We start from the raw sequence: 19,248 nt of genomic DNA, 5'->3' as shown, positions 1-19,248 counted from the left end.
ATTGGAACATGAAGTTAGGATAGCAATTACGTTTGTCTTTTTTATTTAGTGATTATTTATTTGCCAAAAAGAATCTGCAGCCTTAAAAAGTACAAATATGATATCAATCATGACAAATGGAAGGAGTTTAAAAATTGCAGATGGTGAAGGCTTGGAGTGCACCATGAAGAGGATTTGTATCATTTATAGCATGTAATAATATGTAAGAGTAAAGATATTATATGACAGATGAGAATGATAATAAAGCTATACATTTGTCATTACAATAAATAAAACTCAGCATGTTAATCACAATAACAGCATGATCCCAGGACTCATAGTTTGTATTGTCAAATAATAACTGTCATCTTTGTGCCATTTTACATGTTAAGCTTACTTTTATCATAAGATATCAGTTTTAAAAGTCAAATAGATTTTTAAGTTATGATACTTTTTGTCCATTTGAGTTTTATCAGCTCTTCAAGTCTTACATAAGCTTTTAATTTTCAATTAATTGTCCTCGAGCATCAATGAAGAGACCTTGTTGAAATGTGCATCTGGTGCAGGAAAATTGGTACGGTTTACAAATGCACAGAAAAATAAGTTAAAATAAAACTTACATCTATATAGTAGAGAAACATTCCTTAATAGAATACACACTTCCACTCTCAGTTTACAACTGACCAGTGGCTAGTTTACTGATGGTCAAAATATCAATGGTCAACAGCTGTTAGTAAGGTCAGCTGATAACATCCTTTGAAAGTGGTCAGCATGAGAGATGACCAGAGTGAGGATAAAACATTAGCATAATGACCTTATCTGTTTCACAGTGTGAAAGGTACATGTCATTATCTGATTAAGAGATAATTAACTACTGCTTACAAGTAAATAAATAACTTATCAATCATGCTGAGTTCACATTTTATCTGAGTGGAGATATTACAAAACACATTTCTATAATGACCTGATAATATTCATTATCAGTAGGTCCCTAAAAAAGATAAGCTGTGTAAGGTTTTGGGGTTGCTGGAAAAAAGATGAAAAATGATCTGTAAATAAAAAAAAAATGAAGAGGAAATGGAAGCAAGCTATGACAGGTCCATTGAAAACTGGAAGTTAAATGTGAATTTACAGCAGAAGGTCAATCAGGATCATTACAATGTCTGAGAATGATCTGGCTTTCAAATATTTCAATTTCAGCTGTTAATATAAGTAATTTTTTGCTCAATTTATCAGTGTTTTGGGTGGTTTAACAGGTTTTTTTAGGTTCTGATCAAGATTTATAATGTAATTTCATTCATTTAAATGCGACAGGATCCACCTGTTTGATAAATTTCTACAAATTATTTCTGCATTCATTTAAAATAAGACTGACAGAGTGCATGATAAAAAAATAATCAGATTTCTTTTTTCTCTATTTACCATGGGAATATCAGTCAAAATCAACATTATATATGAAGATATATGGGACAAATGTCAACAAGACAGCAACCCAAGGTTTTTTGCTGTGTTCAAATTGCTCCATCATTTGTTTCCTGTTTAGCGCTAATTTTTTTTAAATGTTGTTTGTGTTTTCATTTATTACTTTATTTTTGCTGGAGTAATTGTTTTGGCCCTTATTCATACAAGAAAATAATTGGTCCTTTGTATGTTTCAAACTTGATCTTGAATTGGTCATTATGTAGGTTTTAAAGAAATTACAAAAATATATTATTAAGTACTGTGGATTCATTTATTTTCGTGGGTACCAATTTTCGTGGATTGAGGAAAACTTGCATGTTCGTGGATATTTTTTTTTTTTGTACTGACATAGTCTGCGTACTAGCCTATCGGAAATTAGTAATTCGTTGAACATTTAATTTCGTGGTTTACCTGTATCCACGAAATCAACGAAAATTGGTATCCAACGAATAATAATGAATCCACAGTATGTCTAAGATCGACGCCTATACCTTTGATATCTGCAATCTGAGCAGTTTAACATTTTGCTTAACAAATAATCAACATATGAATAATTTTTTGTCCACAAAATATGTGAAGAAATGTCCTGATAATTCAACTGAGCATGTCCAACTAATTTTGAATATAACATCCAATATATTATTTTTGAAGCAGAGGAAGAGAAAACACTACATCATAAAAACAAGTCATGATTTCCTGATCTGATGATGTCAATCACCTATAAAACTTCTGTTTCTCTGTTCATTAACATTTTCTTGAAATACTTTTCTCATGTTAAAAGATAAGTTATCTGGAAAGTTTTGTATGTCAATTAATTCCATCATGAGATGGACAGTGGCCTCCAGAACAAGAAGAGGTGAATGAACACTGTATTTTTTTCTGAGTTTTTAACTATTAAACTGCAACACAATGTTTTGAATCTAAAATATAACTATCAAATATGTATTCCATGTGAATTGTTATATCATTGGTGATTTTCTGAGGAAAATAACTTTGGCAATAGGATCTAGTGAAGTAGTAAAGTCAGTAACAAAATGGCAAATAATGAAAACAAAATTCATCCATTAGGATATTCCATTTCTTTAGGATATTCCATCTCTTTAGGATATTCCATCTCTTAAGGATATGACATCATTTAGGATAAGCCATAATTTAGGATATTCTATCTTTTCATGACATAAAGACAATCAGTAGCCATCTGGTTAGGAAACCTTAAACAATTGTAATCACTTCTAAACAAATCAATGTATGTAATAAATCTCCATTACACTTACTCCTTCTTTGATGTGCAATTCTTCAATTATCTTAATTTTCAAAATATTGACAAACGTAGAAATTGGAGACAGATTATAATAATTGACCTAATATCAAACAATTAACAGATAACAGAAATACACAATTAGGAATACCCCACAGATCTCCAGGGAATGATTCTGTGATTCAGGAACTTACTATCTTAAACATTCCCAGGGGTCAACAGGGCTTGAGAGTATCTTGATAATTGGTTAATCAGCATATAATTGTAGGCAAAAATCAATGTTTACATCAAAGTTAGAGTGATGTAATGAATGGAGATTGGGATGACAATATGTGATTAACAGATTCAGGGACAACAAGTCTCTAATTCATGGAATACTCTATAGCTTAATATGGAGGGGATAAATAGGCAGTAAGATAAAAATATGTTCTAAATACTTTTCTCTCTAATTATTATATGAATAATGGCATTCTGTAAGATGTTTAATCATTTTTGGCTTCACTTATATGTGGTGTTTAATGTTTTCCAAAGTCATGAATGTCTTCTTCTTTTTTCCAATATGCATGGAGGTATCATAAATCTTTCAATCAATCCAGAAGAAGTATATATATTTATCCATCTTCTGACCATGAACAATTTTATGAGAAACAATATTATATGGCTGAGGAATTCTTTACGTACTTTTCATATCTGTTTTATGTGTGTTGACTCTTAAATGGACATATTTGTGTTTATCACATATAAATCAACAGAAATTTCTTGCAGAGTAAAGATATGGATTTCTAATATTTCCTTATAACTTTTTATGTAATTTATGTAAAGCTTTATTTTTAACATTGCATTGCAAAAGGTGTGCAATTTCTAAAATCACTCAAGTATACTCATATTATACTGACTATTTATATATAATGTTTCATTGGTATATACTTGGAGATGGTATATACTTTAGTAAAGAGAGAAATAGGACAGTTGATGGTTGGCTTTAGGAGGATGAAAAAATAAAAGTAAAAAAAAACAAAAAACATTAGGAATCTAAGATTCTCTAAAAGTTTAAAATGCAATTAGTTTAGCCTTATAATATCTAAATATACATACTTTATTTAAATGGTATGTTCAAACTATTAAATTTTCTAATGGAGATCATTCTATAAAGGTGATAATATTGAAGGATCTTAATTTTGGCGAGTCCTAATACAAATAATTAAAGTTCACAACAGATTCATATTGAGCATATCAATTTGTTGACTTTGCATGTTCGATTGAGTTATCTAATTGAATTTATTTCTTTTTATTGCATAAATTTATTAATGACTGCTTTTTATTGTTTGTATTACATTCACAGATATTATCAAATTAATTTGCATACTAATAAGAGAGGAAGGAAGGTAGATTCCTGACACCATTAACACACCCTAAAACCAGCTATCAGTAAGTTCTGCAGATGCAATCAAGGTCTGCCGTACACAATTGCCAAATCTATTGTATTGCACTTGCAATTGCAATCAGAACAGCAGACAAAAATCAGCAGTGCATGATATGTATGCTTTTAGTTTTTAATACGATCAGAAACACAGATTCAAATGTTTCAGCCAGTATGGTAGCCTGTAAAAGGGTATGATAAACAATATTCATTTTAAATGTTTTGACCAAATTTCCGGCTTTATTTTTATATGCTGTAATTATGAACAGTAATACTTTGTTAACTATATGAACATTTCTGATTTGTTGATATCATTTACATGAAGTCTAAATAACTTGCAAATCTATCAAATTATGTGGTGGATATATCTTTCAGTAAAACATGATTTAATTAAATGACCAAGCTGCTGTCCCTTTGTGTGGTCTATGGCCTGTGTAATTTATGATCCAGATGATTTATACATCACATGTCAGCGGTGTCCATTTTAAGATCCTCCTACTTAAAGTGACTAGTTAAAGAGAGTTAAAGTAGGAATCTAAGTGCTGACAACACTTATAGTGGCTCAAATGCCACTATATTTGTCAGAAATATTTCCTGTCAGGACCATTTGACACTATTTTGACATGTCTGATCGACTTGTGGCAGCTCTGATTATAAAGTCATACCTATGGATTTCAATGATGTTTTAATTTGTTTCAGACATGCTTAGCAGGACTTTTAGACATATGTTTCCAGTAAGAGACATGACAAATGATAAACAGATGACAGTTGCAGACTTAATGATAATTTATGAAGAGGAAGTTAATGTCCAAATTCACTTATTTTTATGTATTTTTTTCTTCTTTAAATATGCAAGAAAATGAAAAAAAAAAAAAATCGATCTATCATCCTTCAATAATGTTCTCATGCTCTAAAGAGAGGATGTTACAAAAATTTCACTCGCCTATCAATTTGTATATGTTTTGCCTTCAAAAACATAATATCTTATGCCTATGTGGTTCTTCAGTGAATAAGAACAGTAAAATCAAAGATAATTCAAGTCATTTACTTTAAGGACTAAATTTCTTGTTCATTTTTTTCTGAATAATCAATTTGATTAAACTAACTTACAAAATCTCCACTTTATAGTGTGGTTTGATGATGACATATTGTAGTATTATTTATATATTTTATGTCAAAACGAGAAATTAAACAGAGAGATGAGGAAACTAAACCCTCTTTATCTGTGATAAAACCAATGTGATCTTAACAAATACATTTAACCCCCACAGTGGAAATGGTTCAATCACAGGCATCTTGGCCAAGAAATATTTAAAATCTACACTTTTTTCATAAACCACATTTTTTTAAATAACTTTATCCCTTTGATGATAACTAGGACATTCATTATCTGAAAAGTACTAAACCACTAATAATGTTGGCAAGTTGAATTCTGCCATGACAAGTCCAGGGAGCTCCTACTTAAAAAGACAGCAGGACAGAATTAAAAAGAAAACTTAGGTTGAATGCTACTCATTGAAATTAAATCAGAAATCAGAAAGTTTTGTAAGACATGTAGGACCGTTTATAAAATTTGTAAAACAAAGACATTTCTGAGCTGACTCAAAAGAATTTTGATATCTATACAAAAATATACATGTACCTTGTTGAAATGTATGATAATTATAGCTGCTGGATAAGGGGTTTGTGAGTGCAATAATGCACCCTAATCCTGTTTTAACACAAAATCAAGACACCAAATAAATATATATTTTTTAAAAATTATGTGACCTCCGAGGGGATAAACCAACTTTTCGCAACCTTCTACATAGTCCTTTTCCAGTCAGAGATTGCAGTAGCCTGAATAAGTATTGAGTATTGATAAGGTATAAAACAATAAAACAATGGAAGTGACTGGTTGACAGGAGATTGATCCTGTATCAGTTATATGAAGGTCCCAACCAGTCTGAATCATAACTTCCGCCAACAGACTGTTCAATTAATCTCTCAATTGGTTTCTATAAAATCCACTTGACCCAACATCTGTTTTTCTTCCCAATAGATTGGAACACTTGACCAATGACACGGGCCATAGGATAACATGTTACGATGGTCCTTAACTTAGATAATTTATCAAACCCCTATCATCATATTACATATGTCAGTTGCCTTTGAATGACCATTATTCAAATAAAAGTAAATATAAACCAATAGTTGTGTAGGATATATCTTTATGTCAATAACAATGACATGTGAAGATCTCTCTCATAAGTATATTTACCTCACTTATAAATATATCTGTAACTTCATCTTCTAAAGAACCATAACATAGTGTCAGTCCCAGTTTCTCACTGCTGGATGACCGATGAAGAACAACTTCCTGAAAACAGAAAACAATTGGTTATTCACCCATCAAATATCATATGTTACCATTGCTTTCTTTGGATGCTTAAATTCAAATACCTTTTTAATAATCTATAAATAGAAAATGGGTATGAGAATAACTTGGCTTCTGAAATTATTTGATGAATTTATGAACAATCAGGGACTGCTGCATTTAACGAAATGCTATAAAGTTTCATGTTCTAATTAATGTAATATATCAATTCTTCCCTTTGTCCAAAAAAAAGTTAAAACATGGCAAAAGTTTCTGAATAAAAACAAAGGAGTAGGTCCAGTAAGACCCCTTTTTGGCCCCAAAATATAGCAGTTTTACAAAATTGTTAAAATGTTAACTTTTAGATATTTATTGTACAGTAGAATGGTCCTGCTACATAAATATGGGCTGTTTTTGACAATGCAATGCACATATATCAGGTACTAGCACCATTAAGTCAGGCTAAATTACAGAAATCTTCACAATTCTAGAATTTTTGTTAAATTTTAGGCGGTTTTCGTGTGAAACAAAAGTGGCCGCATTCGTGTTCATTCTTAATATTAAAATGTAAGTTGTATTTTATGATTATACATAACATATATAAAGATTGATGATGAACACAGATGCGGCCACATTCATTTTTGACGAAAACCATCTGAAAAGTGACATTTTTCGGCAATATTTTGTAGATTTTTCATATTTGAGCTTGAATCGGGTCGTTTTTAATGACAAAATCAGTTAAAATCTTTCACTTAAACTTATTGATTCAAATGAAATAGACACTTAAGTGTTTAAAAAGTGGTCAAAATCCTTCGTAAGATAAACCTGAAATTTGAGGTCAAAATCGTTCCTTACCGGACCTACTCCTTTCTGAATCAAAAATACAAGAGTAAACACACTGAAATGTCTCGCCTTCTTTACTAATCATTGATATTATTTTGATAGTCCTCAGCATAATGCTTTATTACAACTGTCCATAAAAATTACATTAACCAAGATAACTAAACAAAGCCACATGAACCATGAAAATGAGGTCAAGGTCAGATGAACCATGCCAGGCTGACATGTACAGCTAACAATGCTTCCATAAAACAAATATAGTTGACCTTATACTTATAGTTTAAGAAAAATAGACCAAAACACAAAAACTTAACACTGAGCAATGAACCGTGAAAATAAGGTCAAAGTCAAATAAAACCTGCGTGACTAATATATAGATCATAAAATATTTCCATACACTTAATATAGTTGACCTATGGCATATAGCATCAAATAAAATGACCAAAACTGAAAAACTTAACTTTGACCAGTGAACCATGAAAATGAGGTCAAGGTCAGATGACATCTGTCAGCTAGACATGTTCACCTTACACTCATTCCATACAACAAATATAGTGGACCTATTGTATAAAATATGAGAAAAACAGACCCAAACACAAAAACTTAACTATAACCACTGAACCATGAAAATGAGGTCAAGGTCAGATGACACCTGCCAGTTGGACATGTACTCCTTACAGTCCTTCCATACACCAAATATACTAGCCCTATTGCTTATAGTATCTGAGATATGGACTTGACCACCAAAACTTAACCTTGTTCACTGAGGCATGAAATGAGGTCGAGGTCAAGTGAAAACTGTCTGACAGGGATGAGGACCTTGCAAGGTACGCACATACCAAATATAGTAATCCTTATACTTATAATAAGAGAAAATTCAACATTACAAAAAATCTTGTGACTTGACGGAAACTTCGTAACATGAGGAATCTATATACAAAGTATGAAGTATCCAGGTCTTCCACCTTCTAAATTATAAAGCTTTTAAGAAGTGAACTAACACCGCCGCCGGATCACTATCCCTATGTCGAGCTTTCTGCAACAAAAGTTGCAGGCTCGACAAAAAATGGTCAAATCAAGGTGGTTTCAGTCATAGAAATTGTGGTTGATTAATTTTCATAAGACATAAAATATAGATTTTCAAGAAAGGCTTCTGCCATCATTTACCTTAAAAACAATCAAACAAGCTTGTAGTAGTCATAACTGTTTGAGTACAGTAAATTAAGAGCTAATATTTTTTCTTTTGTTTTCCTACTCAATAAATCTCTTCATGTTTGTTAACTATCTCACATTTTGCCATGAATGTAGACAGTCTTCAAACAAATGTTGTCAATTTCAATTGCACAATTGTCAATTTCTTTGTTTACTAAGTTTGAAATTAACACCTGTCTTATTTGTTTTATTGAGGTAGATGTGTGTGATGATATTGATTTCACTTTTTATATTAACTGTTTAAATGAACAATTATAATTGAAGCAACACAAGTAAGAGGATATGTTATAAATTAGACTGATAATTCATCTTATTAAATTCTCTTATAACACAAAAGGAATAGGAGCAGTGGAAAGAAAGTTCAAATCAAGTTCCTTTGACCAATGAGTTCATAAATAAAAGAGCAGTAAGAAATTGGAGCTAAAATTTATCAAATAAGATAATTCATTTTAATATTTCTGAACTTTTAAAAAATTGGATGCATTAAGAGAAAGGAAATATATGGGTATTCATTCATAACAGAACATCAGTACATGAAAGTCTGTATAAGGTCTTAATGTTTTTTCTTATACAAAATCTTAATGTTTGCCTATCAGAGCAACTTACCTTTAATAAAAATATGAGAAATTATACCAGAGCTAATATTGCAATGAAATTATTAAGCTAATTCTTTCTTTAAATTTTACAGTTATTTAATCATCACCTTTCCTGATTATGTCATCGGCACTTGATAAGAATTAATAATTTTATTATACCCCCTCCTTATTGCTAATTCTTGCCTGTAAACTTTTGCTTTGGAAATTCCTCCCACCTGCTGCACTATAACAAACTTTAATCAACAACATTATTTACCAAACAAATAATTATATATGATGTCTATAAAATCTCTTTCTTACACTATTTAATTTACCATACAAAAGGAGGAAAAAAGATTTGCACTTAACTTCTCCTACAGTTAATCTTCTGGTAGGTTATAGGAATATATTTCTTTCATCAATTTGAAATAGCTGTTTTTCAATTAAATCTAGATAAAACCAAACATATTAAAGAAACCTTGAAAATTTATAATCTTGTATAAAATCTTTGTATAAGAGTGATCAATGTATTTTGAACAGTACAGTCAGTGCAGAGTGCATAATAACTATCACTCAATAGACTTGTATTAAGTTGTCCATACATTATACATGTAATCAAAGAGTATTCAAGATTTTTGCAATTTTTACACACACTTTGACACATTTTCTAATTCTGACAGGCAAACATTAAGACTTTTCTGCTTTAAAGCTACCAAAAGGTCATATGATTTATACAGTTCTGAAGTTCAGAGCTCTAATTGTTTTTTAGTGATTGTATGTCACTTTCAGCACTATTGTCTATGGCGGGTGTTTGTTTTTATTGGCAGAGGTAGCCATTATGCCAGAGAGAAACCCGTCTGCTGACCTATCTTCTACCTAAGGTAATTTGGATGGACCAACAGATAGATAGACTGACAAGCGGGTGGACAGACAGACTAGCTGTTTCTAGACCTGCTTAGGCTTTAGATGATGCAAGTTCAGATAGGCCCCATTTGCTGAGTCAGGTGAACTAAAAACAGAAAAAAATCTTCAAAAGAGTTCAGGAGATTGCTTTTAAGCTATGAAAATAAAATATCAATCAGAAAGAATTCTTTTCATTCATTCACTTTATTGTAGATGTTGACAATCGAATTGACAACTGCTTTTCTGAGTTGTAAGAAACTCAATTGAACAGATTCTTTGTCTCCTTAGTGAAAATGTTCTTAAATTGGGATTTCACGAAAACATTAAACTGAAATTCTTTTTTTAATGTTCTTATGGCATATACTCTTACCATTAAGCACTGAGCAATTTAAGAACGTAAATCCTCAGTTTATGTGGAGTAAATAGGAATTATAATCAGTATCAAACTCATTACCAAGGTTTTACATCTTCGTTTATGATAACTGTCAATAAAAATTGAACTTTTAAAGTTTTTGAAGTTCTGGTTTAACTGGATAATAGTTTCATACAGCCCCACTATGATGTACTGCTATTCAGGTCATTAAAGACCAACATAAAAAGACTATTTATATTGTGTACTGTTTTGAATGGTAAACATCAAAGGAATACTACATAGGTACAATGTCTGAGTCCTCAGCAGTTACATCATTATAAATCATATATTATCTATACAGATATCTAAACTTTATTATGTTTCTCAATCTTTCCTGCTGTGGAGATGGGGATCCTTTACAATCAGTTTTCATTTAAGAATAATTTAAATAAACAACCTACATTTTCTTCTAAATAAATGGAAATACGTTTTTAATATTTGAAATAAATTCTTTTCTCTGTTGCATTTCAGTATTTCTGCAAGCAGTGTATTTACAATACAAATATAACCAATAAGACAATTATCCACCATAGTCCAAATGATGTGTATGTATGCAGGTAGTATATACAGTGTTCATCACAGTCTGTCTACCTGAGACACTGGTAGACTGCAGTTAAAATCCATACCTATTTTTCCCAACCCAACACAAAACCTTACTATCAAAAACAAAAATCAAATGAAGTTACTGTAATCCTTTTTGTAAACTTGTAGCATGAATTCAATTTGTTTTACTGGCAAAAAGATCTAGTGTCATCTTGTTCATTGAATCTTAAACCTTTCAGTTATTTATAATAGACAAGTGTAGGACAAAAAAGATAGGAGATATTTATCTATACAAGTAGTAAAGAAAATAAAAACCAAATCAATTCAGGCATAAAATTGTAAAATAATTATAAGAAAGTGATTGCATAATTCCTGTTAAATTTGACATGCAACGAATGCACAATATACTTTTATGTTAATAGTATATATATATACAGAAAAGCATTTTGTCAATGAATGTCTGAAATAAATTTACAGGTGCAAGAATTTTAGAATCTTTTTATATATCTTACGCATGATTATATGTTATATATTTATGGCCATTCTAAAAGAGTGTAGTGAACAAAGTCAGTTATTTGGGTTTCTAATACAGTGTCTCCCATCTTTTTAGAAATATTTCCAAGAATTCAACTGTAGATCTTATACTTTTATGAAGGGAAAAAAAGCAAACCCACCCAATGGGCATAAAAAGCCAAATGCTGAAATAGAACCAAGTATCTCCTAGGTTTGAAAAGTACTTATTAATTGCCATGTTTCGTTCTTTCTTTTTTCCATTAACAATCAGTATCTTTTTGGGTCAAAATAATCACATCAATTATTGAATGCTGGCTGTTTCAAATTAATCACAAGTTTCTGTAAATTTTTGTGATTTGATGAGTAAATCTTCCATGTAAAATACATCAACTTGGCATAAGGTGATAAGAGAACATCCACTATAGATAGTTAGTGAGAGGGTACAAAGGAATGAAAAATTACTGATTATAAACAAATTGACCATAAAGTTTACTAACTTCTGCGAAAATCATTAGCACTGGCAATAACTGACCACGAAGTTTGCAGTGGAAAGGCTAAAAAAACATATACAGATATTGATATCCATTTGCAGATATCAAATGTGGCCATCACACTTAAACCATTAAAATTACAGGTATTATGATACTGAAATTGCATCAGAAGTTTCTCAAGAAACATATCAGGGTTTTTTTCCCCCAACAGTGACAAAAACAAAATGTACTTCACTAATAGAACAAGGGCACATTATACCTCAAATGGTAGCACCCTAATGCTTTTAAATCAGGCATTTTACATGATCCTCCTAACTCTATCTTCAAATGAAATATTGTACAAGATCTCCCATGTCTCAAGCAGAGGACAATGTAAATAATTTAAAAAACAAAATTCCATGTAGGAATGGGCTTCCATTAATTTCCTACTAAATTGGCATCAGGTAAACCTCTGATAGTGGTGTTTAATTATGTTCCTAATGGGAGTTCATTGCCAGAATTGAAAAATTTAAAAGATAGAAACATTCTTCTTCTTCAGACAATCCAATACAGTTAAGCCGTAAAAATACCCTTCCATTTCAAAATATTCAATACATGCAAATTTTTGTGCTAAAATTTTAACAGAATGCTTCTTATTCAACAGTTTAAAAGAAAGAATGGTCTTTGCATGATAACTGAAGGCAATATCATAAAAGTAATTCAAAATCAATGTTACTAATAAAGTCTGCTATACTTTTCATTGAAAAATTGGTCTGGAAGATCAAAAGTTTCCCATCAATCTCAGCAAATGTTTGAAAACGTAATCATCACAAGGGAAAGGAATACAAAAAATACACTTCTGCAGCATGGCTGATTTCGTTTACTGAAATCTGATAGCTTTGATTCCAAGAAAGTTAAGTAAATAAACCACCAATGATATAAATTTTGCTGACTTGATTGAACAGAAAAAAATACGAATTATTCAGTATAACTTTCATGTAATTGATATGTATTGTTCTTACAAAACATATATTATTGCTATTCTCATTTTGTTTGCCATCTAAAAATCAAATTATTTGTCACTAAAACATGATCTAACCATAAAACAATCTGAATTGATCATAGATTTTGTAGATAACCCTGTGATGTAATAATTATCTACTCAAAAGTGAACAGGAACTCCATACCAAACGGTCAATACTGATGTTAATTTCATATTGGAAGAAATTCATATCAGACTTTGTCACATTACATAATTAAAATTAATTACACCATTCTTTTTAATTATGACGTCTGCCAAATTCAATCAACAGGAATACATCTAGCCAGATCAAACAGAAAATACAGCATTTTGTTGATTTTCCATTGAAATTCATTTTATTTCTGCAATTTTTCATTTGCCCAATATTTTCTTTTAGGATTAAATTGAAGCCTTCAATACCAACATTTCCGAGTGGAACAGTTTCCACTTCATATGAAAAATACTATAAATATGAACCTTGAACTGAACAAATCTTTTTTTCTCTCACCATTAATGAATCTAATTTCCAGAATTTTCACACATAAAAGAGAATTAATTTCTCTTCTGAACTCCCATTGTTGTAATGAAGTCAATCTTTTTCCCATTCTGAAGTAAGCTAGGGATTTTGTTTCTATTATGTCTGAAATATTAATTATATCCAAATGGTCATTTCATGCTATATGACCATCACCGACCACAGGCATTGACATGCGGTAGACCAAAATATGAAGTCATTTATTATCTAAGTGACTACTGTTGGATATTTATTTGAAACATCAGAATTGCATCATTTCTTGTCCAAGAATAAAAGCAAAATTTTTAAAAAAGGTTGGTATATTTTAATGCAAAATACACCAACCTTTTTTAAAAAGGTTAAGAGGTTTATTAAGAGATCACTGCTGCAGCATTACAATGGTAGTCATGTGAATTGGACCTTTGTAATTACAACAATAATAAAGAATGTCTGAGCAAGCTCCAACTGAATTCAAAAGCACAAAACAGTCAATACAGCCTGTATTAAGACAGAAAACCCAACCATCAAAATAGCATCCAAACATTATGTCTTTCTCAATTCAGAATCATAGCAAACCTTTAAAAAAATGCTCCAATTTATATGGGAAGACAGTAAATTTTTTGTATCTCTTAACTGAAAGTGGATCTTCAATTGTTTTAAAAGAAGCTTTGATTATTTGAAGACCCAAACCAACAATTATCCATAAGAGACAAATGTTTGGCCAGTTCAATGTACTCCTCACCAAACGTTGCATGCATCATGTCACATTTAATTTTTTAAACATGTAATACTCTCATAAATGAAAGATACAATTTGTGAGGGGAAAATTTCACAATGATTCCATGAAAACGCATGCATCCTACTTAAAAGAATGAATGATAAATATATTTTTGTATGATAATTTTCACATTTTCCTATCAATTTCGACTATTTAATTTTGATAAATGAACCTGCAGTCTGGTCCATATGGTTTGTTATCTAAATGATGAATCTGTCTTGCCAAGGATTATGAATCGGTAAATCGGAAGAGTGAATGAGCTATTTAGAGCTTATAAATTAAAATAATATTTATATCATTTAAACAATATGCTCCAAGGATACTATATTGCCCAGTGGGCAGATAATGTCCTAATGAATGCCTACAGACAAAATTTTCTGCACTAAATATATGAATGGCTATCAAAGCGGCTGTTTACTAACACTTGCAATTAACTAGACTATTGAAGAAAAAACGTCAACACTATGTTTTCAGCCAACACATCTCTGTTTTATATTGTTTGGCAGTACCGTAATTTGAGATTTCCAACCCAAATTTGTGACCATATCTTAAAATGTTGTGATTTGGAGAATTTTTTTCTAAAATGAGGTCTGTTGGAAATTAAGAAACACAGATATAAGAAGATGAAGTATGAGTGCCAATGAGACAACGTCTCTCCATCAAAGTCACAATTTATAATAGTAAACCATTATAGGTCAATGTGAAGTCTTCAACACAGAGCCTTGGCTCACACCGAACAGCAAGCTATAAAGGGCACCAAAAAGAGAGTTTAAACATTTTAATGGTACCAAACCTTCACCCTTATCTGAACCAAAAGTGTAACATCACAACATAGAAAGACACACTATAAAATATCAATGTATTGTTATATCTTTTGACTTGTAAGAGTTAAATATGTTGAATGAATTCAATTACTTCTGTGATTTGAATAACTTTCCATGGAATCTAATCAATTTTTATTAATATACCTCATATTCAATTTCATATGGTCGTTCTTCAAAATAAGCATCATCATATTCCAATCCATGTGCCATTTCAATGTCTGTTAATCCCATTTCAGCACTAGGAGAAAATGCAACAGGTCTACGTGAAGCTGGTTGACATAATCTGCAAGACAGACAAAATTAATATGTATTTGTAATAGTACACAAAACTCTTAACAAATAATGAATATTGAGATGGCAATTTTCACTTGTTTTTATTGGAATTACACACACAATAAATATATAAAAGATATACCTTGCACATCATTATACAACAGATTTTTTTTTTTTTTTTTTTCATATGTAAATGAAGACAATGGCAAACAAATAGGACAGATTCTAAGGAGCAGAATTTCAGAGCAAAAAAAATATATTTTACTTAAAATTTAAAGTAGGTCAGGTTAATATGGTTGTGGAAATCGAAGAAAAAAACACCCCAAAAAACAAACATAACTAAATACATCAAATCCAGTATTTTGATTGGTTGAATTCTGAGTCTGAGGCCTAAAAAATATTCTTATTAAGAATCACCAACTTTGTTTCAAAAGCCATTTATTTTTTACAGGTTCTTGATAAAACCAATGCATGTTGATCAAATTGGTAATTGCAATATCAGAAACTGTACTTAACAAATGCCCTTTTTGTAGAATTTAAGTCTTTCAAGTATACTGTAACATTCCAGGCAAATTTGTATAGTATCTGGATTTTCTCAGAATCTCTCATAGTGCTTTCACACAATATAATCTTACCACTAACATTGCAACTAATGCAAAACAAGTACCGAAATAGTACATCAAAAATAATCTATTGTGTAACTAATTAAGTTCTATTTTTACCCTAATTTCTATTTGTTTACTATCTTGCATCATAAAAAAGAAATTTATTTATTTAAGTGGTTACTTAAAGAATCCTCAGTTCTGTTTTTCTTAACTTAACTGAACACAAGTTTTAGTACCATAGAAAAACGAAAGGAAAAAATAGTTAGACTTAAAATAAGATCCTTCTTTCTTTACTTATACCTAATTTTGATGAAATTCTATACAAATAAAAGAAAATTTAAATTTCTTTAATAAATGCTACTGATGATGCTAATGCAACAAAAAGAATCACTATGAACCAACTTTATAAAACAGCCAATAAGATACAAAAATCCACCTAAATTAATCAAATTCTGGATGAGGTCAGTTGACACAGTTGGGTCGAACTCATTCAAGCCCTATGGCTTGATACATACAGAAAGTAAGATTTACTTGTGTTATAAATGACAGCTACTAATTTTGTAACATATCTGAGTAGGACTATATAAATTAGCTCAGTGGTGGGCCTTGTCAATATTTAAAAGTGAAACATTGTTACCAAATAATTTCCTTTTCAACATTTCTTATTTGATATACTTGTATACAATTTGTACAAAGCAATTAACATGATTAAAGAAATAGTTCCCTTTTAATTTAATCTAAATATTCGAGGTAAGTATTATCAAATACTGTGTTACATACTTTAAACAAGCATTTGTTACAATTTTCATAGTTCTGCTACGGTTACGCCACTTAATTTCTTAGCTCACAGCGTTAAGGAGACATTCATCTAACCATAAGCTATATCTTGATTGATCTGTGATTGCTTTAGCTGCATAATAGCACAAAAAAGGCTATATTTGGTCAGCACATATATCTTTTAAAAAAGTCAAAATTTAACATCAAATATGTGCCATTGAGCAATAAAATAAAATAAGAATAAATCTTTGAATAAAATGACACATTAATTTACATCAATGAGACAGTGAACCAACAATACAAAAACAGAAATTGTCTTTTTACTGTGCATTTACTATTCATATTGCAGTAGTTGCAAGAAGGACAAAAATAATAGACTTACTATTTTAATATTAGTACACATAATTAATGTAATCAAAAATTTAATTGAAAGTACTAAGTAAATGCATATTACATCCCATCACACTTATGAAACAATAAAACAAATAATTTTGACTACTCAGTTATCAAGATTAAATTATAAGGAAATAAACACAAAGATAGTCATCTAGGATAATCAGACTGACACAAAAATTACATAAAAATTATATAATTTGTGTAATATATTTTTTATATTCAGAGCTATAAAGATGCAAGTTGGGGAGTATTTCCATAACTCTTGTGTTAGCATTACATCAATAATGTAAGTTATGGTTCCTTACAATTAGTCTTTGACCTATAACTTAATGAACTGTGCAACTTACTCAATTATCTTGGAGAAAAAAATCAATTGCCTGTCTCAATGAACTAGTTATTTTTTCCTTCTTATTCATTCAATAATTGCAAGTCATTTTCCTTCTTATGTATTCAATAATTTCAAGTCAATCTTAATACTAAATAATCCGTCTCGCTATTCTTTATATTGTCAAAGTTACTAATATTTATAAATGTAAATTTAAAAAAGTAAGATAAAAGGTATACAGTGTTTTAAAGCTTGCAGACCTGAGAATGTACTCATACAGATGGAATGTAGCTGTGATATGTTATTATTATATTCACAGGTTTCTGAGAAATGCAAAACTTAACTTGTCACTGAAGGGACTCACAGTGGTCCAAACAGTGCTGAAAGGGGTTCCCCATAGTACATAAGCAGACAGTTAGGTGTAAAGTCATTACAGTAAACACAAAGAGATCATGAGAAAAACACAATTTTTGTTATCCGTCAAACAAATGTTATACATTGAAAACTGATGGAAAACACTTCTGTGCACACCTTATATGTGTATATTAAATTGAGCTTTGTAACAATCTTATTAAGAAAACTGTAATGTTATACATATTATGTTTAAACATATCTTTGTTTCCCTCCCATTTATGTTTTCTACATCGCACATCAATATTCTAGTAGGTTTACCTCTGCATTTTCTAATAGCTGTTACCTACATCAACTTTTTTTTATAATTGGATGAAATTGTATGTATGTTAAGTTTGTAAATATTTACATATAAAAAATGGCACAGCAATCAATGATTGGAACAATTGAGCAAATTATGCAAACTTCTATACAGAAGTCTGGCTGCCAAAAATCTTCATCTTCCCTTTGTTGTCTACTCTACCTGATCTATATTCAAACAATGGCTATCTATGTTAAACTTAGTTTTAATTTAGGTTTCCTTCTATACTTCATAGAGCTTATGTGTTTTTTTCCCAAACAAACTTTTTAACAATGAAAATCAATGTATGTGTTTTACTTCTAGCATGAACAACAGACCTTCAAGTGCTTAGTTTCAGAGATGTATTTCCATTGGGGTTTAAAGTTACAAAGATTCTAAATCTTTGGAATTCACAATTTTGTTTACCAATAAACTCAGAAATCAAAATTTAATGCATTAAATCAATGTTTTAATTTGATTTACTGTGCAATATATGTCTCAAAATAACAATACAATTTAACTTAGAGTCCAAATAAATAACTAATGTTTAATCACTTATAAAACTAACCATTATGTGAATGAAGTTTGGAGGAATGACCCCATGGTCAATGTGGAGATGTTTATTTTCTAACTAAAGTAAACAGTATCTTAAAATAATACTGTGTTTGTTCACATCAGTGATTCCATCAATTCTGAGTAGAACTATGAATAGGTGTTATAAATGCATATGATGAAATGAGAAAATATTTAGTGATGTGTGTGTGTTTTCATTAGGTCAAAAGCAAACATATGATGACGTTTCTCAAGCAATGTGCCCTACACTCTTATCTGAAACTAAAGAAATGTTTTTAAAAATTATTTTCTTCCTGAGACTCTGAGATTACCCCCAGTTTCGTTAGGGTTTGTGTTGCTCAGTCTTAAGTTTTTTATGTTGTGTTTTGTGTACTGTTGTTTGTCTGTTTGTCTGTTTGTCTTTGTCTTTTTTAGCCATGGTGTTTACTTATACATTTGAATGACTGCTTTATGTATCTTCGGCTCTTTTTAACATCATAAGGTCTACTAGTATATCGGCACCACATAATTTGAGTGCTTGAACCAAATC

The 19,248-nt window shown here is 30.4% G+C and overlaps 1 protein-coding gene across 9 annotated transcripts in view; it reads right to left on the bottom strand.

Moving 5' to 3' along the window:
• The window catches only part of LOC134725131 (E3 ubiquitin-protein ligase PDZRN3-B-like), a 142,286-nt gene that overhangs the window by 22,067 nt on the left and 100,971 nt on the right, over positions 1-19,248 (bottom strand). For all 9 annotated transcript variants that reach the window (XM_063588688.1, XM_063588698.1, XM_063588707.1 and 6 more), the window contains 2 exons: positions 15,224-15,362; positions 6,379-6,477 (listed from right to left, as the gene is read on the bottom strand). In XM_063588688.1, coding sequence (XP_063444758.1) covers positions 6,379-6,477; positions 15,224-15,362 — 238 coding nt within the window. The remainder of the gene's footprint in view (positions 1-6,378; positions 6,478-15,223; positions 15,363-19,248) is intronic.

Source organism: Mytilus trossulus, chromosome 1, assembly GCF_036588685.1.
Source record: "Mytilus trossulus isolate FHL-02 chromosome 1, PNRI_Mtr1.1.1.hap1, whole genome shotgun sequence".
Classification (NCBI taxonomy): domain Eukaryota; kingdom Metazoa; phylum Mollusca; class Bivalvia; order Mytilida; family Mytilidae; genus Mytilus; species Mytilus trossulus.
Note: the sequence above shows the minus strand (reverse complement) of the source record. Positions and strands in the feature narration are given on the sequence as shown.